The sequence below is a fragment of the Hyla sarda genome, chromosome 11, assembly GCF_029499605.1.
Source record: "Hyla sarda isolate aHylSar1 chromosome 11, aHylSar1.hap1, whole genome shotgun sequence".
In the NCBI taxonomy this organism is placed as follows: Eukaryota; Metazoa; Chordata; class Amphibia; order Anura; family Hylidae; genus Hyla; species Hyla sarda.
Window position 1 is genome coordinate 16,155,556 of NC_079199.1, and position 27,072 is coordinate 16,182,627.

At 44.8% G+C, this 27,072-nt stretch overlaps 2 protein-coding genes across 4 annotated transcripts in view; one reads left to right on the forward strand and one right to left on the reverse strand.

Moving 5' to 3' along the window:
- Positions 1 to 18,915, forward strand: part of KLHL28 (kelch like family member 28) — a 28,895-nt gene extending 9,980 nt beyond the window's left edge. The window contains exons 2-5 of the mRNA XM_056546265.1: positions 2,217 to 3,115; positions 6,158 to 6,601; positions 8,002 to 8,210; positions 15,449 to 18,915. Coding sequence (XP_056402240.1) covers positions 2,217 to 3,115; positions 6,158 to 6,601; positions 8,002 to 8,210; positions 15,449 to 15,612 — 1,716 coding nt within the window. The 3' untranslated portion in view covers positions 15,613 to 18,915. The remainder of the gene's footprint in view (positions 1 to 2,216; positions 3,116 to 6,157; positions 6,602 to 8,001; positions 8,211 to 15,448) is intronic.
- Positions 18,916 to 25,090: 6,175 nt separating this feature from the next.
- C11H14orf28 (chromosome 11 C14orf28 homolog) overlaps positions 25,091 to 27,072 on the reverse strand; it is a 28,888-nt gene continuing 26,906 nt past the window's right edge. Inside the window, exon 7 of one of the 3 annotated variants that reach the window (XM_056546952.1) lies at positions 25,091 to 25,782. In XM_056546952.1, the coding sequence (XP_056402927.1) occupies positions 25,731 to 25,782 (52 nt within the window). In that variant the 3' untranslated portion in view covers positions 25,091 to 25,730. The remainder of the gene's footprint in view (positions 25,783 to 27,072) is intronic. The other 2 variants (XM_056546949.1, XM_056546951.1) reach the window with 2 other exon arrangements.

The window sequence follows — 27,072 nt, forward strand, 5'->3', positions numbered from 1 at the left end:
CCCGTGGACAAGTAGTTTTTTCTTTTTTTTTTTAAATGTCCACACCCCTGTACCAGTATCCAGTGTTAGCATTAGAAATGTGGAAGCCCCCCCAATGTAATTTTATTCAGCCCTTAATCAGCCCCTGTGCTTTTTTTCTCCAATGCCCCTTTATCACCCCCTGTGCCATTTTATCCACCCTTTATTTTCCCCTGTGCCATTTTGTCCTCCCCCATGTGCCACTTCATTCCTCCTACCCCCTTGAACCACATAATTTCCCCTCCCTTGATCCTCCCCTGCGCCATTTTGCTCCCCCCGCCGTGTGCACATGTATTCTCAGTAGGAGGATGAGATTAAGCCTCTGACACTGTCTCTTCACCCCTGTAAACAAAAGGATCAGACATGTTGAAATCCATCCTGAGTGATGAATTTAATTATTTCTGATCCTTTTGTTTACAGGGGTGAAGAGACAGTCAGGATGGTTTGGGCACCCACATTAGCCGGTCGGCTGGCTTTGCTGAAACTGGTGGGTTTGGCGCAGCTAGTTTAGGGATTTTTTTCCTGCCACAGCAATGCATTTTATTGCAGATGCTGGAGAAATTCTGCAGCAGAGGTTGACTTCCTGTAGATTTAAAATCTGTACCGCACATCCGTTTCCGTGTGGATTTTTTTCTGCGTCATGTAGATAAAATGTGTTTATAAATCTCATTCACTTTGTTTTGGATATAAATATTGCAGATTTTCCTCCCTTTGTTAACATGGTCTTAAAGGGTACCTGTAAAAAGCTTTTGACATATACACATCCTTGGGCATTTCAGAGAAATCCTAGTTTAAATGGGCGCTCTCATTAAAACTAATATTTTGCTATTGCACTCCTTATGGTAAATAAAAAAAATTTCGAATATACTTTGGTTAAAAAAAATGAAGTTTTCTATGTTTTATTTGTACTTAAAAAAGCTCAAGAGCACATTTTCCCCCATCTCAGACACAGATTTAGGACCAAAGCCCAAACACAGGAAGTGCAGCCTGGAGTGCTGAGGGGGGTGTCCAACCAACAGCATATGGCAGTTAAGTGTGAGAGGAGCTATGATTGGATGAGGCTGGACACCCCCCCCCCCCCCATCAGCACTCCAGGCTGCACTTTCTGTGTTTGGCCCTTGGTCCTAAGTCTGTGTATAAGATGGGGGTAAATTTGCTCTTGATCTTTTTTTTAAGCACAAATAAAACATTGAAAACTTAATTTTTTTTTAAACTAAGTATATTAGAAATATTTTTTATTTACCATAAGGAGTGCAATAGCAAAAATCTATTTTAAGGAGAGTTACCCTTTAAAGGAAATCTGTCATCGGTATCACCCGCACTAACCTATCATACAGGCTTATAGTGCGGCTGATACTGATTTTAAAATGATACATATGGCGTCCCAAACCGTCCCTCCGTTCCGCCGTAATTAATCTTTTTCTGTATATGCAAATGAGTTGCTTGGGGCATGGGTGGAGCTATGAACCCTGCTGACGTCATCTTTGTTGAAAGCCGATCCGGTGTACCCAGGAAACGGTGCATGCGCAGTACAGGCCAAGCAAGCCGGGAGGGGAATTCTAAATATGGAGGAAACGGGGCGCAGATGACATCACGGTGCCCGGAGCACTATGATTCAGAGTAGTGTATTAGAGTAGATCAAAGGGTATCAAAGTAGATCATCATGTTCCTGGACCCTGTTTCATGCTGCCCGCGGTTTGGGCAGCATAAAAAGCTGGTAGATTTCCTTTAAATGACGGCAAGGAGAGCAAGAGAACTATAGATAATGGAAAGTATATTTTGCTATATAAAGAATAACTTCTTTGCTTAAATTATAATAACGCTTTAATGAATGTCTACTTCCCGGGTAACCTAGTTAAAGGGGTACTCTGCTGCTCAGCGTTTGGCACAAACTGTTCCGAAAGCTCGAGCCGGCGCCAGGAGCTGGTGACGTCATAGCCCTGCCCTCTCGTAACGTCAGGTTCCGCCCCCTCAATGCAAGTCTATGGGAGGGGGCGTGACAGCGTCACGCCCCCTCCCATAGACTTGCATTGAGGGGGCGGGGTGTGATGTCACAAGGGGGCGGAGTTATGATGTAACGAGCTCCCGGCTCCAGCGTTCGGAACAGTTTGTTCCAAACACTGAGCAGTGGAGTACCCCTTTAACATAAAGAAGTGTGAAGCACCTGACAATGTGATCTGTTTTGCTTGTGTTTTCAGATGGACCAGTCCTCTCAGTCCTACATGCTTGCCAACATTACCCACTTGCACTCAGAACAGCTTCTGCAGGGCCTGAACCTCCTCCGCCAGCACCACGAGCTCTGCGATATTGTCCTCCAGGTGGGTGATGTCAAGATACACGCCCATAAAGTGGTGCTCGCCAGCATCAGCCCTTATTTTAAAGCCATGTTTACAGGAAACCTTTTGGAGAAAGAGAATTCGCAGGTGGAGTTCCAGTGTGTCGACGAGGCCGCCCTCCAGGCCATCATAGAGTACGCCTACACCGGAACCGTCTTCATCTCCCAGGAAACGGTGGAATCCCTTCTTCCAGCCGCAAACCTCCTGCAGATCAAGCTCGTGCTGAAGGAATGCTGTGCGTTCCTGGAGAGCCAGCTTGACGTGGGCAATTGCATTGGGATCTCCCGTTTCGCCGAAACCTACGGCTGCCATGAACTCTACCTAGCTGCCAACAAGTTCATTTGTCAGAACTTTGAAGACGTTTGTCAGACGGAAGAATTTTTCGAGCTGACAAATTCTGAGCTACACGAAATCGTTTCCAATGACTGTCTGAATGTTGTGAATGAGGAAAGTGTGTTTTATGCCCTCGAAGCCTGGATCAAGTACGACGTGCAGGAGCGCCAGAAGTTCCTCTCGCAGTTGCTCCACTGTGTCCGGTTGCCATTGCTGAGTGTCAAATTTCTTACCCGCCTCTATGAAGCTAACCACCTTATACGCGATGACCACACGTGTAAACACTTACTGAACGAAGCTCTGAAATACCATTTTATGCCTGAACATAGACTTTCCCATCAGACGGTGCTAAAGACACAGCCGCGCTGTGCTCCTAAAGTGCTATGTGCGGTGGGAGGGAAAGCTGGACTGTTCAATTGCCTAGAAAGGTAAGTGACCATGTGTGTCCCATCAATTAAAGGGAACCTGTAAACTGTTTTTTCATATATTTTTAAACTTGATAACTAATACCTTTTCGAAAGGATGGGGGATAAGATGTCTGATTTGGGGGTCCTGCCGCTGGGGACCCCACCAATCTCTCCTGTAGCACCCCTGTTTCTCAGCTGCACAGAGCAAGGTTCGCTCTGTGGCTGACGGGCAATTCAGGGGATAGAGTATCATGACGTCACAGCTCTGCCCCCTCGTGCTGTCATGCTCCGCCCCCTCTTGCCACCCCCTCCCATAGACTTGCATTGAGGGGGTGGGGCGTGATGTCACATGGGGACGGAGCCGTGACGGCACGATACTCCATATTCTGCATCGCCCGTCATCAGCCACAGAGCGAGGAGGCGTGACATCACAGGGGTGCTGCAGGTCAGAAATCTTATCCCCTATCCTTTTGATAGGGGATAAGATGTCTAGGGGCGGAATACCCCTTTAAGCATATCATAGAGTTCTGGGACCCCGCTCACTGCACCTGTGTTATGCTGCCCAAACACTGGGAAGCATTAAAACAGGTGACAGGGTTTCCTTTAAAGGAGAAGTCCACATTATTTTATAAAGATATTGATTCAGAGAATCTAAAATAGAAAATTAGGTTACTTTGTAAGTAGTTTTGATTTAAAATGTTCTGCTTTGTGTCTACATCTCATGGTAACAGACTACAAACATACCATGTGTAGTCTGATCCTGCAGGCATACTCCCTTCCATCCGTCCCCTACTGCTTATTGCCGATTATTGCCAATTCACTGAGGGTATGTTAAAGGGGTTGTCTGGCGAAAGAAACAACCTGTTTATGGTTTTAAAAAGTATAATAAATGAGCTTATTATATAATGTTAATATGCTGCACAGACTTCTCCATATGAGCAGAGCTGTCTCCCTTGTAGCTCTCTGAATGCAGTCTACTCCCCCCTCCTCTCCTCTCTGCTCCGAGAGAGACCATTGATGTGAAGAGGGGGAGCTCATATTACTGATCATTAGATTTTTAAGGCAGAAAAGCATTTCTGTCACAGTAGTTACCTTTAGAACAGTCTCACTGCTGATTTAGCTGAGAAAATGTTCCAGCTGTCTTAATATTTAATGAGCAGGAATATGACCCCACTCCTTACCTGTTCTCGGCACGCTCCAGCCCCCACCTTTCGAGACGAGTGCAAGTGACAGTCCACCTCAGCTGCTGATTGGCTGAGTCGGCCGTCACCTGCGTTCATCTGAGGTTGGGGACGGGAGCGTGCCGGGGACTAGTAAGGAGTGGAGCGCCATACAGGATATTATTGGGGGTCCCAGCAGTCAGACTCCTCCCACGATCAGACACTTATCCCCTATACTGTGGATAGGGAATGAGTTTCAGTTCCCCGGAGTGCCCCCTTTAAATATTCGGCCATCAGTTATTTCACCTAACTCCCCCATAAACGTATGCACTTAACTTCCATAAGCATGCTTGTTTATTTGCATAGGGAAAGTGGAATTAACCACTTCCAGATCCCTCCAGCATCTGCCGATTCTCCCAATGTAATCTTATTAATGAAATGTTAGGCAGCTCCCATCCATTATAGATCGTCCTCCTACGTAAATGATCATACTTACTTAATAAATTAGTAAGAGTTGTGCAAGTTTAAGAGTTGAGTCCTCCTAGAGCTGGGCGGTATGACCAAAAATGTGTATCACGGTATTTTTGTAAGTTATACGCGATTTAACGGTTCATACCGGTGATAGGCTGAGCGCACTGTCATGTAAGAAGCCGGCCAGCTCCTTAGATGACAATGCGCTCAGCCTATCACCGGCCGAGGCGGAACATCGCTGCGGCCGGTGATAGGCTGATGGCTCTGTGACGTTCCCATCCCCAGCGTGAGGCCGGTACCGGAGAAACGGGGGAACATAGGACGATGAGTAAAAGTTTGTGTTTATTTTTGCAGCCCGGGCACAAGGAATTTGTAGTACAGTACAGAGTTCCAGCGCTGGCGGCCCACAACTCGCAGGAGGATGAGGCGCTTGCGGGGGACAACACAGCGCTGGGCTGATAATTCATTGGGGGGAGGGAAGAGAAGCAGAACAGCGCCCGCAGGTCACATATAATTAGTTCCCTGATGTGGGGACAGCATGCTGCGGCTGATAATTCATCCATTTGAGGGGGGGGGAGGGGCCCAACCTGTATTGCGGTATGTGAAGAATTCATATCGTGCAGGAAAAAAATTTGGTACTATGAACTGGTATACCGCCCAGCACTAAGTCCTCCCCACCATAAAGTGATAGGATATCCTTCTATTACAGCGTTTCCCAACCACTGTGCCTCCAACAGTTGCAAAACTACAGCTCCCAGCTTGCCCGGACAACCGAAGGCTGTCCGGGCTTGCTGGGGAGTTGTGGTTTTAGAACAGCGGGAGCCACCCTGGTTGGGAAACGTTGTTCTATTATATAATAATAGGATAATATGTTTGTTGTGTTTTCCTTATTTGAAGCTGCTTTCATTAAAGGGGTACTCTGGTGGAAAACTTTTTTTTAAATGAACTGGTGCCAGAAAGTTAAACAGATTTGTAAATTACTTCTATTTAAAAATCTTAATCCATTTAGTACTTATTAGTAGCTGTATGCTACAGAGGAAATTCTATTCTTTTTGAATTTCTTTTTTTTATCTTGTCCACAGTGCTCTCTGCTGACATCTCTGTCTGTGTCAGGAACTGTCCAGAGCAGCATAGGTTTGCTATGGGGATTTTCTCCTGCTCTGGACAGTTCCTGATATGGGCATCAGGTGTCAGCAGAGAGCACTGTGGACAAGACAAAAAAAATTAAAAAGAAAATAATTTCCTCTGTAGCATACAGCTGCTAATAAGTACTGGAAGGGTAAAGATTTTAAGTCATTTACAAACCTGTTTAACTTTCTGGCACCAGTTGATGTAAAAAAAAAAAAAATTCCACCGGAGTACCCCTTTACTAAACTTTAGCTAATAAAATGTACTTATTCATGTCCGGCTAACGCTCTCTTGTTTCTTCCAGCATGGAGATGTATTTTCCACAGGACGACTCTTGGATTGGCCTGGCCCCCCTGGGGTCCCCCCGGTATGAGTTTGGACTGTGCACTCTTGACCAGAAGGTTTATGTAGTCGGGGGCATCGCCACTCACGTGAGACAGGGCATCAACTACAGGAAGCACGAGAGCTCGGTGGAGTGCTGGGACCCAGTGACCAACACGTGGACGTCTGTGGAGAGAATGAATGAGTGCAGGAGCACCCTCGGGGCAGTGGTCTTAGCGGGAGAACTTTATGCCTTAGGCGGATACGATGGACAGTCATGTTTACAATCTGTTGAAAAATATATACCGAAGGCGAAAGAATGGCAGCTGGTCGCTCCCATGATTAAAACTAGAAGTTGCTTTGCAGGTGCTGTGCTGGATGGTATGATCTATGCTATTGGAGGCTATGGCCCCGCTCACATGAACAGGTAAGTGTACACATAGTGACTTCTGGTGACCTTGTAGTAGCTATATGAGCATTTCAATCCTCTTGGTAATAATCAACGAGGGATGTCATTATCTGCCTATTAATATATGGTTGTTAGGGAAACGACGCCTGTATGTAAATAGAAACCAGCAATGAGAGGAGCCGATGTTGTATTAGTACAAATGCAAGTCTTTAAGGGGTTGGCGTAGAGTGGTGCTCTTTCTGGGGGGGGGGGGGGGAAAATCGCCTACTTTTTGGGGAGATAATCCGAAACAGTCCTTCAAAGAGGTGTGTGTGTGTATATATATATAATTAAAGAGAGAGTGCTAATCAGCTCTGTGCCCACGACACGAGCACGGAGAATGGTGTGGACTACACACGAAACATCAGAAGCAAAAGATGAAAGGCTCCAGCTCGATAAACAGATCAGTATGCCATCTTTATTTCTGGACGCTACATGGATCACAGGTAAGACAGGATGTGACGCGTTTCGGCCATAAAGGGTTACACTCCTCATTGTTGACCCCTCTCTCCCATCATGATAGTCACCGGGTCCATGCTAATCTCTACTTCCTGGTTCATTCTCCGCATTAGGATTGGCTGGACACTACTGAGGCCAGTGATTGGCTGAGCCAACATTTCCTGTGTATTGAGACAGAACCAGGAAGTGGATATGAGTGCAGGATCAATAAGGTGAATGTGTTTTTTTTTTTTTTTTTTTTTTTTTTTGTTTTAACCCAATCTGTCCAAAAAAATAAATACATTATATCCTGCTGGACAACCACATTTACAAATTTTTATGGACATATAATCATATGTGCTGTGTTTTCGTACACGAAATGTGTTACTGCATTGTATATAAAGATAACATTTCACTACTATATATAATTCTGGAGTATCCTTTTCTTTTCATCTCTGTATTGTATACGTCATTCCTCATGGAATTTTTTTGAATAACTTGACAACTGGTTAATGTCAGACTGTGCAGAGTGGTGTTTCCCAACCTGTGTGCCTCCAGCTGTTGCAGAAATACAACTTCCAGCGTGCCTTTTCTGGGAGTTGTAGTTTTGAAACCGCTGGAAGCACAGTAGTGTAGGTTCACAACCTATTGAATGCTAATACCCATCTGTCAATTTATTCAGAGTAAGATAAAAGCAGAGATTTTATACAACCATCTAATTCCTAGTGCAAACTTAGATCGACTGTCTTTAAAACGTCTGTCTGAAAATTTGTCTAGTTTTAATTTAGACCAGTTATTAGTTACCTATCTTTAAAAGTTTGGTGCACTGGGGAAATTACATGAAAGTATTTATTAAATAGACATATCAGGAGAGGCAATAGAATGGCATGAATGTTACTGGTTCTTGTCTCACATTAATAACCCTTCTTAATTTTTCCTAGTGTGGAACGTTACGACCCGGCAAAAGACTCCTGGGAGATGGTGGCTCCAATGGCCGATAAGAGGATTAATTTTGGAGTGGGCGTGATGCTGGGCTTTATATTTGTAGTGGGAGGACACAATGGAGTGTCCCACCTATCCAGCATCGAGAGGTATGACCCCCATCAGAATCAATGGACAGTCTGTAGACCGATGACGGAACCCAGGACAGGTGAGAAAAATCACATCCGTGAATAATTGACATCTCTGCCCTGTGTCCCTCTGTATGTTTTATCAGTCGTCCTTGTAAATTATTTAGCCATTTGTGAAAGCCTAGTAGTAAATCCTGTTCGAAAATATCTTAATTTATCTAACAAGGATGCAAGTCTGAAGGGAAAAGTGAAGTGAAGGATTCTTAGGGAACGTGCATGTAGGAGTGTACTCCATTGCCTTGGAATGCTATTATAAAGGGTGTTCCCGTCTCAGGGTGATGGCATGTAGCTTTTATCTGTCATCACTTATGATGAATGTCAGGGTCGCAATTCACTTCCCAGGTCACGGCGATCTCTGTTCTGTGACCTCATGGGCTTATTTTCTGGGCAGCAGGCTGTTGGTCGCTAAATAAATTGGTTGTTCAGCACCCCACACTATATAGTAAATGGGGCCAGAAACCCTGTGTCGTCTATTGCATAGTGATGGGGCTGGGTAACTGCAGCTAAGCTCCCATGAAAGTCAATGGGACATGAGCCACAGTTACACAATGCCATCACTATCCTGTGGACAGGCCACCAATTAAAGGGGTACTCCGGTGGAAAACTATTTTCTTTATATCAACTGGTGCCAGAAAGTTAAACAGATTTGTGAATTACTTTTATTAAAAAATCTTAACACTTTCTTACTTATCAGCTGCTGTATGCTCCACGGGAAGTTGTATTTCTTTCTAGAGTTCTTTTCTGTCTGACCACAGTGCTCTCTACTGACACCTCTGTCCCTATCAGGAACTGTCCAGAGTACAAGCAAATCCCTATAGCAAACCTCAGAGTTCCAGATGGGGACAGAGGTGTCAGCAGAGAGCACTGTGGCCTGACAGAAAAGAACTCCATACAGAAATACAATTTCTTGTGTAGCATACAGCAGCTGATAAGTACAGGAAGGGTAAAGATTTTTTGTAATAGAAGTAATTTACAAATGTGTTTAACTTTCTGGCACCAGTTGATTTAAAAAAAAAATAAAATTGGCTTTCCACTGGAGTACCCCTTTAACCTCTTAAGGACCCATGACGTATGCATACGTCTCCGCACCCTGGGCTTTAAGGACCCATGACGTATGAGTACGTCATGGCGTTTTCCGGTCCCTGCCGCGCGCCAGGCAGAGATTGGAAGCGGATGCCTATTGAAATGCTTCAGCAGGCATCCAGGGCAAACGCCGAGGGGGGCGTTACCGGGCTGATCGGGTCTCTGGGACCCGACTGCCCAGTAATTTTGCATGATCCCGGTTGTCACAGACAGCCAGGACCATGCTAAAGAATAGGAGCGAGGTGGCAAGCCTGCCACCTCCTCCTATCCCCTGCGATTCTTCGGTTAGCTAACCGACCAATCTCAGGGGGGTTACTTCCTCCCGCCCTGCCCGGCCCCTGGAAGTCCGGAGAGAACGGGAGGAAGACCGGAGGACGCGGCGGGGGACGGGGGAGTGTTGGGGCCCGGCCCCGGTACTTACCTCATCCCTGAAGACCCGGATCCCGGCGGCGGTGGCGACAGGTGAGTGGATCTTCAGCGGCGACGCGGGACCTTTGCAGCAGTCCAAACCGCCGTAAAGCGATCTGGACTGCTCCATCTGGTCCCCTTACACTACAACTCCCAGCATGCCCAGACAGCCCTTGGGGTCTGGGCATGCTGGGAGTTGCAGTTTTGCAACATCTGGAGGTCCACAGATTGGAGACCACTGTACCCTTCCAGATGTTGCAAAACTACACATCCTCCGCATGCCCTTACTGTCCAGGCATGCTGGAGTTGTGGTTCTGTAACATCTGGCCCTTCAGATGTTGCAGAACTACAACTCCCAGCATGCCTGGACAGTTTTGGCATACTGGGAGTTGTAGTTTTGCAACATCTGGAAGGGCACAGATTGGGAACCACTGTACTAGTGGTCTGCAAACTGTAGTCCTCCAGATGTTGCAAAACTACAACGCCAAGCATGCTGGGAGTTGTAGTTCGGCAACATCTGGCTCTAAAGATGTTGCCGAACTACTACTTCCAGCATGCCTGAGAATGTTTGGGAGTTGTGGTTTTGCAACAACTGGAGGCACACTGGTTGGGAAACATTGTCTGTTTGCTAACTCAGTGTTTCCCAACCCGTGTGCCTCCAACTGTTGCAAAACTATAACTACCAGCATGCACTGATAGAAGGTTCCTCCTGGGAGTTGTAGGTTTGCAACAGCTGGAGGTTCCCCCTCCCATGAATGTACAGGGTACATTCACATGGGCAGTGGGCTTACAGTGAGTATCAGGCTGCAAGTTTGCGATGCAGCAAATTTTGTGCGGCAGCTCAAACTCGCAGCGGGAAACTTGCTGTAATCCCCCGCCCGTGTGACTGTACCCTAAAAACACTACACTACACTAACACAAAATAAAATAAAAAGTAAAAAACACTACATATACACATACCCCTACACAGCCCCCCTCTCCAATAAAAATGAAAAACATCTGGTACACCACTATTTCCAAAATAGAGCCTCCAGCTGTTGCAAAACAACAACTCCCAGTATTGCCGGACAGCCGTTGACTGTCCAAGCATGCTGGGAGTTTTGACACAGCTGGAGGCCCCCTGTTTGGGAATCACTGGCGTAGAATACCCCTATGTCCACCCCTGTGCAAATCCCTAATTCAGGCCTCAAATGCGCATGGCGCTCTCACTTTGGAGCCCTGTCGTATTTCAAGGCAACAGAATAGGGTCACATATGGGGTATCTCCATACTCGGGAGAAATTGCCTAACAAATTTGGGGGGGCTTTTTCTCCTTTCACCCCTTATGAAAAGGTGAAGCTGGGGTCTACACCTGCATGTTAGTGTAAAAAAAATTATTTTTTTACACTAACATGCTGGTGTTGCCCTATACTTTTCATTTTGACAAGAGGTAAAAGGGGGAAAAAAGCCCCCCAAAATTTGTAATGCAACTTCTCCCGACTACGGAGATACCCCATATGTGGGCGCAAAGTGCTCTGGGGGCGCACAACAAGGCCCAGAAGGGAGAGTGCACCATGTACATTTGAGGTCATTTGCACAGGAGGCTGTGACCCCATTTTGGAAAATACACCCCTCACGGAATGTAATGAGGGGTGCAGTAAGAATTTACCCCCCACTGGTGTCTGACAGATCTTTGGAACAGTGGACTGTGCAAATAAAATTTTTTGGACAGCCCACTGTTCCAAAGATCTGACAGACACCAGTGGGGGGTGTAAATGCTCACTGTACCCCTTGTTACGTTCCTCAAGGGGTCTAGTTTCCAAAATGGTATGCCATGTGGGGGCTATTTTGCTGTCCTGGCACCATAGGGGCTTCCTAAATGCAACATGTCCCCCAAAAACCATTCCAGAAAAACGTACTCTCCAAAATCCCCTTATCGCTCCTTCCCTTCTGAGCCCTCTACTGCACCCGCCAAACAATTTACATAGACATATGAGGTATGTGCTTACTCGAGAGAAATTGGGCTACAAATACAATTAAAAATTTTCTCCTTTTTACCCCTTGTAAAAATTAAAAAATTGGGTCTACAAGAACATGCGAGTGTAAAAAATGAAGATTGTGAATTTTCTCCTTCACTTTGCTGCTATTCCTGTGAAACACCTAAAGGGTTAAAATGCTGACTGAATGTCATTTTGAATACTTTGGGGGGTTGCAGTTTTATAATGGGGTCATTTGTGGGGTATTTCTAATATGAAGACTAGGGATCGACCGATATCGTTTTTTTTAGGGCCGATACCGATAATCGGTGCAGGTTAGGGCCGATAGCCGATAACTTATACCGGAATATCGGTATAAGTTATCGGCTATTTAACCCCCCGCGACACCGCTGCAGATCATTGATTTAAAGCGTGCGCTTTAAATCAATGATCTGCAGTGGCTTTTGCGGGGCCATAGGCCGCCGCCGCCACCACCCCCATTACGGTTAAGTTTAATTTTTTTATTCACTCGGAGGGTGGGGGAGGGGCCCGACCGGTATAGCGGTATGGGAAAAAATCCATAGCGGTATACCGCCTAGCATCACGGTGGGGGTGTGACGCGGTGCGGTGGGTCGGAGGTGCGGTGCGGCGGGTCGAGGGGGTGGCGGTCCCGGTTCGGTGGGGGCGGTGCGGGGGGCGGGGCATTATCGGCTTATCGGCAAGATAATTGCCGATACCGATAATGCCCAAAATGTGATTATCGGCCGATAATATCGGCCATACCGATAATCGGTCTATCCCTAATGAAGACCCTTCAAATCCACTTCAAACCTGAACTGGTCCCTGAAAATTTGTGAGTTTGGAAATTTTGTGAAAAATTGGAAAATTGCTGCTGAACTTTGAAGCCCTCTGGTGTCTTCCAAAAGTAAAAACTCATCAATTTTATGATGCAAACATAAAGTAGACATATTGTATTTGTGAATAAAAAAAAAAATTTGTTTGAATATCCATTTTCCTTACAAGCAGATCGCTTCAAAGTTAGAAAAATGCTAAAATTTCAAATTTTTCATCAAATTTTGGGATTTTTCACCAAGAAAGGATGCAAGTTACCATAAATTTTTACCAATATGTTAAAGTAGAATATGTCACGAAAAAAACAATCTCTGAATCAGAATGATAACTAAAAGCATTCCAGAGTTATTAATGTTTAGAATGACAGTGGTCAGATGTGCAAAAAATGGCCGGGTCCTGAGGTGTAAAATGGCCGGGTCCTTAAGGGGTTAAAGAAAACGACGACGATGATCCAGCACTTCATGAAAGACAGCTTTATGGAAGATCACATCACACTGTTAAAACCGACCATACCATCAGACGAGTTTCGAGCGCATGTGCTCGAAACGCGTCTGTGGTATGGTCGGTTTTAACAGTGTGATGTGATCTTCAATAAAGCTGTCTTTCGTGAAGTGCTGGATCATCGTCGTCGTCTTCACATCACTGTGAGCCTTGCCGGGCACAGATCCGTGCACCATATTGGAGAGGGTAAGCTGGATTTTTGTTTCCTCACCTTGCACCAATTAAAGGGGTACTCCGCCCCTAGACATGTTATCCCCTATCCAAAGGATAGGGGATAAGATGTCAGATCGCCGCGGTCCTGCTGCTGGGGACCCCGGGGATCGCTGCTGCAGCACCCCGCTATCATTACTGCGCAGAGCGAGATCGTTTTGCACGTAATGACGGGCAATACAGGGGCCGGAGCATCGTTACGTCATGGCTCCACCCCTCGTGACGTCACGGCCCGCCCCCGTCAATACAAATCTATGGGAGGGGGCGTGGCAGTCGTCATGCCCCCTGCCATAGACTTGCATTAAGGGGACGGGCCGTGATGTCATGAGGGGCGGGGCCATGATGTCACGCTGCTCCGGCCCCTGTATCGCCCGTCATAATGCACAGAGCGAACTCGCTCTGCGCAGTAATGATGGCGGGGTGCCGCAGCGGCGATCCCCGGGGTCCCCAGCAGCGGGACCACGGTGATCTAACATCTTATCCCCTATCCTTTGGATAGGTAATAAGATGCCAGGGGCGGAGTACCCCATTAAAGAAGTATTGGAAAACCCCTTTAAGGGTATGGTCACACGTAGCGCATCCGCAACAGGTTTTCATGCAGCCGAAATTCCGCTTCTGGAAACCCCACAAACTGGATCCATTGATTTCAATGGGTAGCAATAGAATCCACTGCATAAATTCTGATTGCAGATTTTCTGCTACTTGTTTTCTGCAAGATCCCCATGCAGATCCACTTCATGTGACCCTGCCCTAAAGGTGTATTTTCCATCCTGACCGTGAGAGTGAAGCGACTGCTTCATTCTCCCCTTCACTCCTTTTTATTGCACAGTAACCCATGGCCACCTTTATGCACTGGGAGCTGCAGCTGATCCCATTCACTTGTATGGAGCTGTGGTGAATGCCCCTGTGCAGCTGATCCCATTCACTTGTATGGAGCTGTGGTGAAGGCCCCTGTGCAGCTGATCCCATTCACTTGTATGGAGCTGTGGTGAAGGCCCCTGTGCAGCTGGTTGTTGAGGTGCTGTTTTGACTCTTTAACAGAGGTCTCAGGTTGGACCCCCACTGATCCTAAAGTGATGACCTATGCTAGGAGTCACCTAAACTATGGGGGAGATTTATCAAAGTTGTCCATGACCCTCATCAATATAGACCAATGTTAGTCCGCTTTAGACTGTATTTAAATGGGTACTCTCATGAAAAATGTTTTTTTTTCTTAAATACATTATGTAAAAAGAAAAATGTTTTAATATATTTTATTTAAAAAAAAAAATAATGTTTTACATGTTTTTTATTTTTTATTTTTTTTTACATTTGAAAACCTGGCCACTAGGTGTCACCCTATATGGCTCAGGATTACTTTTCCCCTAATTATGTTGATTACGTTTGGACCAACGCTGGCCGGGCAGCGTGGCACAGTGTGGTCCAGAGTGCGCGTTCACATGAATGAGGAGAGGGAGATGCAGGGGGGTGGGGATATTTAAATTTTGTGCGCCGCGCACGAGCGCTGTGCTCACTCTCTGCCTGTTTCCTATACAGGCAATGAGCGAGCACAGCCCTCGTACAGGCGCGGCGCGTGGAATTTAAATATCCCCGCCCCCCTGCATCTCCCTCTCCTCATTCATTGCAGCGTGCGAGCTGCATGGGAGAGAGAGATGGGCAGAAGCGAGCCCCGGCCAGGCTTCAGATGACGTCGCGCCTGCTGGGGCCGCTCACTTCCTGTTCTCACCAAAGAGCTCAACTCTGAGCTCCTTCAGCTGTGCCACAAAAGGTATTTTTAAGGGGATTTGGGGGAAAATAAAGACAGGGATAGATGTAGTTAGTGTCAGGGACAGATGGGGAGGGGGAATAGGGACATTTAATTTAGTGAAAGCTAATCTTTAAACCTGCTCCAGCATGGTCTGACATTTCAGCGTACTTTCAGCCGACGCGACTTGTCGCTGAAAAGTCACTATTGATAAATTGAGCACCAATGCATTTTTCCGTCTAAAATAGACCAGAATGCATCATGTTCTAAAAATCCCTTAAAGAAAAAGTCGCACATATTTAAACTACGACTTTCTGTGCGACAAATTTAGATGGGGAAAAACCAGTCTAAATCCTTTGATAAATCTCCCCCTACATGTCTAATAGATGTCTCTTTTAAAAGTCTCACCATCCTGCCCTCCACCCAGGATACAGGGTGTTGTAAGAAACTTAAACATTTAATTCTCTTTTATTTTAAATTTTTTTTATTCTCTTCTTCTTGTCCAGGAGTTGGAGCGTCGGTGATTGACAACTACCTCTACGTGGCTGGGGGTCACTCAGGGTCATCCTATCTCAATACTGTACAGAAATATGACCCTATTTCAGACACATGGCTGGACTCGGCTGGTATGGCGTACTCGCGATGTAACTTTGGTCTGACAGCCCTTTGATGAACATAAAGCACATTGTGTAATAATGTATTCCTGCATGAGCGGATGTCCGAGGCCTCGATTCCAGGAAAATGATCTACGGAAGACGTGGAGATCCAGGGGAGATCGTTGTCTGCCTGGTGAATACGTGCGGCTCACGTGCTCACACTCTTATAGCCAGTGATATTTATTTTTCCCAAAATAGCCTACGCTCCAAAGTACCTATCAACCATTGCAGTTGTAGTGTGTGGGAAGAAGTCACTGTGTATCGCTGATCTTGAAGTTATAAGTTTACATTGAGTTACAAATGGCTTTTATACCGGTGCTCTCTCCTTTCATGAAATACACTTTTCCTCCTAAAATAAAAGGAATGTAAAGGGAAATGTCTGCCTTTGAACACTATTTTAAGCTAACTAGTTTGCAAAACTACAACTCCCAGCATGTTAGGAGCGGTACGATCGCAACAGCTGGTTAGGGAATAGGCTAGGTAACACTGCTTTATACATTTTTAATATTATTAGGATATTGTGTTAAAAGTGGACATTTCCCTTTAAGTTCCCGAGGCACTTTTTGCAATACAGTCATTTAAAATTCCTTTTAATTTTGGCTGCAACTAGGGTCACGCCACCAAAAATCACCATGTAAATGGGGTCGTAATGTATTCTACAAGTAGCTTTGACTTTGCACCAACAGTTGCAAAAAAAATCTGGGTCCCGATAGCAGCCAATTTCGGGTCATAGTGTGACCACAATTATTTACCTTAGGTGTGAATCTATTTTATTTTTATTTTTTTTGGTCGTGCAACCCCTCTTGAGGCCAAAACTACCGTGTAACCACATCCTTACCCTTTATATCTGTATCTGGAAAAGCTGGGTGACAACTAAACATTAAACTTCCCTCTACACTTTTCTGAGCTCCTGAATGGCAAATCTGCCAGGTTATGCAGCAATATGGAGCAAAACAAGCAGGTAGGTTTGACATTCACCTCTATGGCGACCATATTGGTTGTCTACCTGCGTTTACAGAAACAGATATAACTAAGGGAACTGGTTTTTAATGTTTTCATCTCAGCTTAGACCAAGGAAGGACCCATGATTTTTTAAGGGGTTGTCAAGTATTCTATAAACATGTCTGCTTTCTTCCAAAAAAAAGCACACCTGTCCAGTGGTACTTCAGCAGAGTTAACGGGGAATGCTGGCAAACCTTTTTTATTTATCCTTCATGCCCAGACAGCTGGAATAAAAATAATAAACTTTGACTTAACTTCTGCTGCTGGAATCTGTCCTCCGGCCCGGTCTTCTTCAGCTTTTGGTACCTGACATGTCACACTATGCTCAGCTGATCATCTGCAGGAGCAGTGTCCCACCTCAGCCGACCTTCCTGGTACCCGGGCCTGTTACATCACACTGCTGCTCAGCCAATCACCGGCTGAGGTGTGACGTGTCGGACACCAAAAGCTTAAGAAAGACCAGGGCCAGAAGACTCCAGGGGGAGCGTCAGAAGGTAAGTCAAAGTTGTTGTTGTTTTTTACTCTGGCAGCCTGGGCATATAGGAGAAATAAAAATTTGCCCCAAAGTTTTCCTTTTTAAAGGGTTTTACCATGATCCACTATCCACAGCAGACTTAATATTTTGTTAGAATGAATGAAGTAAATGTCTGCCTCTAAAAAATAATGCAGACATGATCTTATTTCCTTGTTTCTTCCTTCCTTCCTTCCTCATATGAAAAAAAAGTGGTGGTCACATGATCTGCTTTGAACTCCATTTCCCAGCAGTCATTAGTGCAGATGCTCATTCTTGTGCTGCATAGTGAGAGTCATCCATAAAGAGAATGTAATCTTCATAATGGTGAAGTTATCGCTTCTCCTCACACAACGTACAGTGTTATAGGAAATAATATCCCCCTTCCCTTAGTGTTACAGACTGGACTATAGAAGCCATAGCAGTACATAATGTGTATTTACCTTATCCTGGCCAATTAATATTCAGCCAAACTCCCTCATACATATTTTGCATTGAATGATGTTCTGTGCGGTCAGTGTAGCATCTATATACTGCAGTTTATGTAGCTGCATATTTATTGTGTGTATTACAAATGACCTCCATTTACTTAAATAGGAATGAGCTGCCATACCACACACAAACTGAGGACAAGAGTGGTGCTGTTTTTCGGAGAAAGCAGCTCTGTTATCCTGGATAACACCTTTTAGGGTCTATTCACACGTACAATATCCTACGCAGATTTGAGGCCATGTTTAGTCATTTAGTTTACATTGAAATTTGTGTGGCTTGAAATCTGCACAGGATATTGTACGTGTGAATACGCCCTTAAACTGTGCGAGATATAACTGATAGACAGATGCAGTGCTATTTCTGAAAAAAAAGCAGCCATGTTCTTCTAATCATGGACAACCCCTTTAAATATAATGCTTTAGGGTATGTTCACATGTGCGTATTTTTGCTGTAGATTTTTTTGCCTATTGACTTCAATGGGCAGCAAAATCTGCTACAGCAGATCTACAGCCAAAAAATAGGCACCTGTGAATGTACCCTAAGTGCTTGTTTACATGTCTGGATCCACAGTGTATTTTACACTGCGGATTTGCTGACAATAGACTCTACAGTGTTGCCTCTATCTGTGCCTGCTCATAGTGTCAATCCACCGCTACGAGCAGACACGTGATGTGCGAGTCGCAGCATGCGTGTGCAGTAAACTTTCACACATCACAGCTGCTCTTGGCCTAGCTCAGGGAGCAGACAAGATGTGTACTAATATACTGCGCACGGCGACATCGCAGCGGGTCTGCTCATAGCGGTGGATTTCCGCTATGAGCAGACACAGATAGAGGCAACACTGTAGGGTTCGTTGTTAGTAGAGCCGCAGCGTAAAATAGGCTGTGGATCTCCTGGTCTGAACGTACCCTAAGGGTCTATTCACACGTATAGTATCCTGTGCAGATTTGATGCTGTGTTCAGTCATTTAGTTTACATTGAAATCTGCAGAATCCAATCCAGCGCAGGATACTGTACAGGTGACTACACCCGTAAAGGAGTTTTCCCCATCATACAGATGGGTCCCAGCAGTCGTACACTTATACCATATACTAGCCACTTTATTTTTAGGAGGAAGTGTCCTAAACAGATGTATCATCCTTTCCGTGTCTTGACATGACATGAACGTGTTTTAATCCAGTTGGATCTGTCAAGATATGGAATGTTTACTATACGTTTGAGTGTCTCTTCAATGTCCGGACTGTGTTATGTCCTGCAGTGCTGTCTCAACATGTACGTGTATGTATGTATGTATGTATGAATATATATATATATATATATATATAATCATTTTAGATCAAATGGGTTTCTCACCAAAGTCATGACATAACTATGCATGGCAAACAACGTGTTGATCATGCAGTTTATTCTGGAAATATTTAATCGTCCTATTACTATTATCTACAACTCTGTTATGTAACGACGGGATTGAGAGGCGCTGGACACAGACTGAAAGGGATGTCGAGATTATTCACCCATGATGCAACGCGTTTCACAGTAAGGCTGGGTTCCAATTGCAGGTGGAAATTCCGCTTACTAAAATGTACTGTATAGTGAATGGGTTTACGTTCACAAATTCACGCTTCGGAATTTGTGAAGCGGAATTTGTGACCGGAAAATCCGCTTGAAAATTTCTGCCTGAAGAATGGCGTTGCTCATTCTTCAGGCGGAAATACTCGCGGAACACATTGCCGTTTATTGGAGACTGCCGTGTCTGCGCGGTCCTAGCGCCGACTGATTCAGTCGGTCCTGGCCACACTCGGAATCTCCGGACGGAAATTTTCTGCCCGGAGATTCTGCAGTGTGAACCTAGCTGATGAAGCAGTCTTACTGTGAAACACGTTGCATCATGGGTGAATAAACTCAAGATTTCTTTCAGTCTGTGTGTCCAGCACCTCTCAATCCCGTCGCTACGATGGAGGAATTTGTGCATATATATTTAAGGTTGACGTGGAGCGGCTGCAGGCACCCAAATCATCACTCTGTTCCATAGTTACACTTGGTGAAGTGTAACTATATGTGGTAAGCGCCACTATTAATTCATCAATCCCTGTTTTATACGGTATCACACTACAGAGCGCTGTCTGTGTCTTGTTTTTAGTCTGTTACGTTATAGGTCACAGGGAAGCCGCACAATTCATTGCTCAAGTCTAGGAAAACCCAATTTGAGACTGGTACAGGAGACAGAAAAGCTTTTGCGTAAGTTATTTGTTCTGTTTTTCAAGTGGTCAGGTTGCCTATAGATAGATGGTTTATGAAACTGTTTTCCAGACAGTGTGCCTCCAGCTGTTGCAAAACTACAACTCCCAGCATGCCCGGACAGCCGAAGGCTGTCCGGGCATGCTTGGAGTTGTAGTTTTGCAACAGCTGGAGGCACACTGGTGTGGAAACACTTTGTGAAGGGCCTATCGAGCCTTGCTAAATTTATGGTCTATTCTTAGACCATGAATATTAGATCTGTTGGGGTCTGACTCCTGGCACCCCCAATGATCAGCTGTTCAAAGGAGCCAGGGCACTCGTGCAAATGCTACATACAGCTCTTCATTGTTTACCAATGTTGTACTTACATCACTGCATTATTAGTTGCAATTAGAGATGAGCGAACTTACAGTAAATTCGATTCGTCACGAACTTCTCGGCTCGGCAGAGGATGACTTATCCTGCATAAATGAGTTCAGCTTTCAGGTGCTCCGGTGGGCTGGAAAAGGTGGATACATTCCTAGGAGACTCTTTCCTCGGACTGTATCCACCTTTTCCAGCCCACTGGAGCACCTGAAAGCTGAACTAATTTATGCAGGATAAGCCATCAACTGCCGAGCCGAGAAGTTCGTGACAAAACGAATTTACTGTAAGTTCGCTCATCTCTAGTTGCAATGGGACAATGTTGCAGTACCTGCCAGTACCTTTTACATCTAGCACTGTTTTCCATCCAGGGTGCCTCCAGCTGTTGCTAAGCTACAACTCCCAGCATTCAGTTGGCTGTTCAGGCATGCTGGGAGTTGTAGTTTTGCAACAGCTGGAGGCACCTTGGTTGGGAAACACTGATTTATAGTAAGGGCATACAGATGAGGAAAGCTGATAAACACTGAAGAGGCTGTGATGTGGCTCATAACCTTGTTGGTGTGGGGAGTCGGAGCCTCGCCAATCCCTAAAGGGGTACTCTGGTGGAAAACGATTTTTTTTTTTTTTTTTCCAAATCAACTGGTGCCAGAACGTTGTACATATTTGTAAATTACTTCTATTTAGAAATCTTAATCCTTCCAGTACTTATCAGCTGCTGTATACTACTGAGGAAGATGTGTAGTTCTTTCCAGTCTGACCAAAGTGCTCTCATCTCTCAAGTGCTGCCACCTCTGTCTGTGTCAGGAACTGTCCACAGCAGGAAAGGTCTGCTATGGGGATTTGCTCCTACTCTGGACAGTTCAGGACACGGACAGAGGTGTCAGCAGAGAGCACTGTGGACAGACTGAAAAGAACAATATGTGTATATATATATATATATATATATATATATATATATATATATATATATATAAAAACCAGATACAGGCGCAGCACTCCAACAAAATAAGTGATTTAATGTCTCATGTCAGCATTACAACGTTTTAGCTCCTCCTGGAGCCTTTTTCAAGCAATGCTTGAAAAAGGCTCCAGGAGGAGCTGAAACGTTGTAATGCTGACATGAGACATTAAATCACTTATTTTGTTGGAGTGCTGCGCCTGTATCTGGTTTTTATCTTGGATGGACTCTGATCAAGTCCTTTGGGACGCTGGCACCAATTTTTTGGTTGGACTGGATAAGTAGTGCTGCTTTATTTTGGGATTATATATATATATATATATATATATATATATATATATATATATATATATATATATATATATATATATATATATACACATACACACACACACACAATTCTTTATAATATTGTGACGGGTGCAGGGAAAAAAAAAAATATATATCAAGTGTCCAGCTGTATGGGTACGTTCAGCTTTGAATACCATTTCTCAGTTTACAAGCAGGTCTCTGTATATATAAAATACTTTGCAGTTCTTATATTAAGCTCATTGTTAGTTGAAGTCTGTATTATACTCCAGAGCTGCATTCACAATTCAGCTGGACAGCACTGGAAACGGTCAACAAACTTATGTAACAGGCGCCCAACAACAACAACTTTGCTTCCATTTTGCAATGGGATTTGCCCATCGTAAACATAAATGGGAGGGTAGAGTCGGGCGTGATGGGAACGTTCGTATCGGTCTTCTCTGCTTTGACTCTTTTGTCCAGAAAGATCTTAGACAAAGCCATTCCCACCAAATGTCATGGTACCCTTGGCACTACCGCTTCATTGACCGGTATCTGGAACCGAAGCATTACATCAGGCATAGGCAACCTTTGGCACTGCAGATGTTTTGGACTACATCTCCCATGATGCTCTTACAGCCAAAATGTTGCCAAAGCATCATGGGACATGTAGTCCAAAACATCTGCAGTGCCGAAGGTTTCCTATGTCTGCATTACATCTATAGAGCGATGCCGGTACCAGGCACTTAGCCCATCGGCTAACAGAGAATTGTTTACCGATCTCTTGTTTCCTAAACCCTGCAATAGGGAGGAAGATTCCGAAATCTAGAAGAAAACAGTAATCCATAGATGGCCACGATTGAGTGCCAGGGATATGAGGAGGACAGGTATCGTGTTTTATTTTATTTATCAGTAAGTGAATTATGTAAATAAGACCGTATAGTACACCAGATATGTTGTAGCTGAACCTAATTAATATAGGCTTGTATAGAAGACGGACGGTCACCCAAAATAGAAACCAGAAGCGAGAGAGCACCTGGACAATGTTTCCCAACCAGGGAGCCGCCAGCTGTTGCAAAACTACATCTCCCAGCATACCCGGCCAGCCTTCGGCTGTCCGGGCATGCTGGGAGTTGTAGTTTTGCAACAGCTGGCGGCACCCTGGTCGGGAAACACTGCGCTTGAATGTGAGTAAAATCTCAGCTGGTGAGTAATTGGGGCACCCAAGAAGTCTATAGAGTGTGATGTGGAGATAGCGGGCCTCAGCGACTGATAGGAAAGCCCGATGTACGTGAACTAGTATGATGGGGGGGAGGGTATGACAGTGGATGATGATGCAGAATGATAGTAGTAGGGTATCGCTGGTAGAGAGGGACCAAGTCAGAGTCAGAGTGGGCAAGGCTTAGGCGAAGATGTCTAGTGCTAAGCCAAAGTTTACATTCAATTACTGAACAACTTATCCTCTAGGATAAGGGGTAAAGTGTCAGATCGTGGAGGGTCTGACCACTGGGACCTCCTGCTATCTCCTGTTCAGCACCCCGGAGAAGTGTCTGATTATGGAGGGTCTGACCACTGGGACCTCCTGCTATCTCCTGTCCAGCACCCCCGATAAGTCTCTGATTATGGAAGGTCTGACCGCTGGGACCTCCTGCTATCTCCTGTCCAGCACCCCCGATAAGTCTCTGATTATGGAAGGTCTGACCGCTGGGACCTCCTGCTATCTCCTGTCCGGCACCTTGGCTCTCCACATGCACGGAGCTGTGTCCTGTATCTCTGGCTCTACCATAGAGATGCATGGAGGGGAGATGCAGCTCCATGCACAGGCAGGGGGTCTCAGTGGTCGGACCCCTGGCGACCAGACATTTATCCCCTATCCTGTGGGTAGGGGATAAGTTGTTCAGTACTAAAGTGCCCTTTTAACATGAAACATCAAGTAGACGTGGGTACAAGGCAGGTATTAAAGGCGACCCATGAGTTTAGGCCTGGATAAGGTGAGTCTATTAAAGAGGATATCAATGATTAGAAAAAACAAAGTTGCTTTCTTCCAGAAACAGCACCACTCTTGTCCTCAGTTTGTGTGTGGTATTGCAGCTCGGTTCCATTGAAGTGAACGGGGCAAGATGTTGAACCACACACAACCGGAGGACAGGGGTGCTGCTGTTTTTGGAAGAAATTTTATTTATTTATTTTTTTACTATTCCTGGATAATCCCTTTTAATCCTCCTAGCGCATCCTGAGAACCACACAAATTTACCAAAACAGCATTGTAGTTTCTGCCTTCCACCGAAGAGATATGTATGGGAATGGGCTGTAGTAAATAGAGTAGCCCAGGCATTAATGTCATTTTAGAAATTACTAATGCTCACACACCATTAAAAATAATATGTAAAGATGATACTTTCCCACAATGCAAGTCACCAAAGATGGTGTTCTGAGACTTTTGGCTAAAGCCTGCAGAATTATGAATGCTGCTCTGGACAATAACTCTACGGACTGTCATGAAAGGGGTAGTCCAGTGGTGAAAAACGTATCCCCTATCCTAAGGATAGGGGATACGTTTAAGATCGCGGGGGGTACGACCGCTGGGGCCCCCCGCGATCTCCTGTAAGGGGCCCCGGCTCACTGGCCAGATAGTGGGTGTCGACCACCGCACGAAGCGGCGGCCGACACGCCCCTTAAATACATCGCTATGGCAGAGCCGGAGATTGGCGAAGGCAGCGCTCCGGCTCTGCCATAGAGTTGTATTGAGGTGGCATGTCAGCGGGCTGTTGGGGCCCCATACAGGAGATTGCGGGGGCCCCATTGGTCGACCCCCCCCCCCCCCCCGTGATCTGAAACTTATCCCTTATCCTTAGGATAGGGGATCAGTTTTTCACCACTGGATATCTAATTTAACATTTTATGTAGACTTGTTCTTTATGTTGGCATTTAAACTGTGTTAAGAGATGAACACTTGGTCCTGGACTTAGGCGTAGGTCATCAATGTATGATCTTGGGTAAGGTGTCCGATCACTGTAAGGAGCTGAGGTGCAGTACTAGGCATCCACCTATACACAGCAAGGAGCTGTGCACTCTGCCTCCTTCCTATCGTCCTAGCAGTGGAGGCCCCACCAGTCATACATTGAGGATAGCCCAATCCTGAATGAGCCTTTCTAAACCCTTCTACAATCCTTTATACCCTAGGGCCCCAAAACTGTGGACCTCCAGGTGTTGCAAAACTACAACTCCCAGCATGCCCGGACAGCCAAAGGCTGTCCGGGCATGCTGGGAGTTGTAGTTTTGCAACACCTGGAGGTTCACAGTTTGGAGACCACTGATTTACGCCACTTTCTGCCCCACAGCATAAATACAGGTCAAATAGCAAGCGCTGCACTGTGATATAAATGTCTATACCTTTATCATATAGAAAGCTGGGATAATACGTGCAAAGGTCTTAATCTGCATTTCATGGAATTTCGTGTTCTAAATAAATTTATTCTTATGATCTCTTTAAGTACCTGATATGAATATGAAATTATTTGCATAATACATCACTCGGTACACTATAATTTTAAGGTTTCCATTAAATATGGCGTTGGTTATGCTTTGGCCATAAAAGTGCAGCAAAAGAGATTATTAGAGAATAATTTAGAGGTTCTTGTGTATGCCTTGTGCTTACTTGTTTTAGCAGATGTGGCAGGCATGGGGTTTTCAGCCATATTTATTTTTATTCCAGAACAGAAATTAATTATCCATACTGCCTACATTGGAGTCTCATTACTGCAATTCTCCTAATGCGATCAATCTAATCATCTGGCTGTAATCCAGCAACCAAAAACTTAAATAACTGACATTTATAATTGGGTTGGGGTCAGTTCACATTACGTGCAGTTTTAATGGCTTTTCTTGTCCAAAGTGCGTTTTTTAGATGGATATTTTTTGTGTTTTTGCTGTGATTTTCCTACATTGCAGGAAATATGACTCATTCTACAGCATTTTGCACAATTGCAGTAAATAACACAATTTTTGCTGCAATTTGGGGAAAATTATTGCCAAAAAATGCAATAGGTGAACACAGCCTCAGGGGAGGTGATTCTCTAACATACATTTTGGTCCCATAATGATAGCAGCAGCAGTATACAGATAGAGCTGTGGAAAGGGGGTCTGGGAGCTACAAGTAAAGATCTGATAGGTGATGTCATCCTGTAGTTTACAGGAAGTCAGATCCAGGACTGACCGCTTCCTCTGATACATTAAACACTGATTTTCTGTGGCTCCAGACTTGTGATCACATGATCCAGTTACAGTAATGGAACACATGGATGCAGCTGTGCTGGGATCAAACAGATGACGCTGTAGGACAAATGATTCAAAATTATTTTATTATTATTGCATAGTACTTGTTTTCTTATAGGTCTTTAAAGGGGTACTCCGCTGCTCAGTGTTTGGAACAATCTGTTCCGAACTCTAGACCGGGGGTCGGGAGCTTGTGATGTCATAGCCCCGCCCCCTCATGATGCCACGCACCGCTCCTCAATGCAAGTCTATGGGAGGGGGCGTGACAGCCATCACGCCCCCTCCCATAGACTAGCATTGAGGGGGCGGGGCTATGACGTCACAAGCTCCTAGCTCCAGTGTTCAGAACAGTTTGTTCCCAATGTTGAACAGCGAAGTACCCCTTTAACATTGCTCAGTTTGTGTACTGCAGCCTGCATGTTCTCACATATAGTGCATGTTGGTAGCCATCAGAGAAGCTACCTGGCTGCTCTGTCTCCAGTCTGCATCTCTAGAGTCCTGAATTATCTTTTAAGCTTTGTTTTATGGACAGATCACAGGTCATCTGAGATCAGCTTAGAAGAATGTTCAGGAGAAGAGAGATCTGGGTTGGAGACCGAGCTTTTCGTCAGCTTCTCTGATAGATCACACACTGAACCAGACTGAGTGGCCTGCACTTTACGTGGAAATAAGCAGGCTGCAAAATAGGAAGTAAACATTTTTAAAAAATAATAATAATAATAATAATGCATTCAAGTGCATGTGAACACTTTTTTTTAAACATTTAATTTAATCTTTAAAAAAAAAAAAAATATATATATATATATATATATATATATATATATATATATATATATATATATAGTGCACCTACAATGGACAAAGCAAAGTCCAAATGTCTAATTTTTTTTTTTTTTTATTATTTGTTTTTGTTTACTGCTGATATACAGAACTATGTGTCACTATGGTAAGAAATCCCAAGTAGTCTGGTTCTGCCATCATACTCCCCTCCATTTATCCCCTATTTCTTCCTAACGTTTCCTATACATTTGCTATATTAGCAGAAGGTTGGTGACAAATGATAGGGGAATTCTTCTTTTAAAGGGGTACTCCACCCCTAGACATCTTATCCACTATCTAAAGGACTTGCATTGAAGGGGTGGGGGTGTGACATCATGAGGGGGTGGGGCTATGATGCCATACCCCACCCCCTTTAACCTTGGCAACAAAAGTGAGTACACCCTTAAAGGGGTACTCCGGTGAAAACCCCTTTTCTTTTAAATCAACTGGTGGCAGAAAGTTAAACATATTTGTAAATTACTTCTATTAAAAAATCTTAATCCTTCCAGTACTTATTAACTGCTGAAT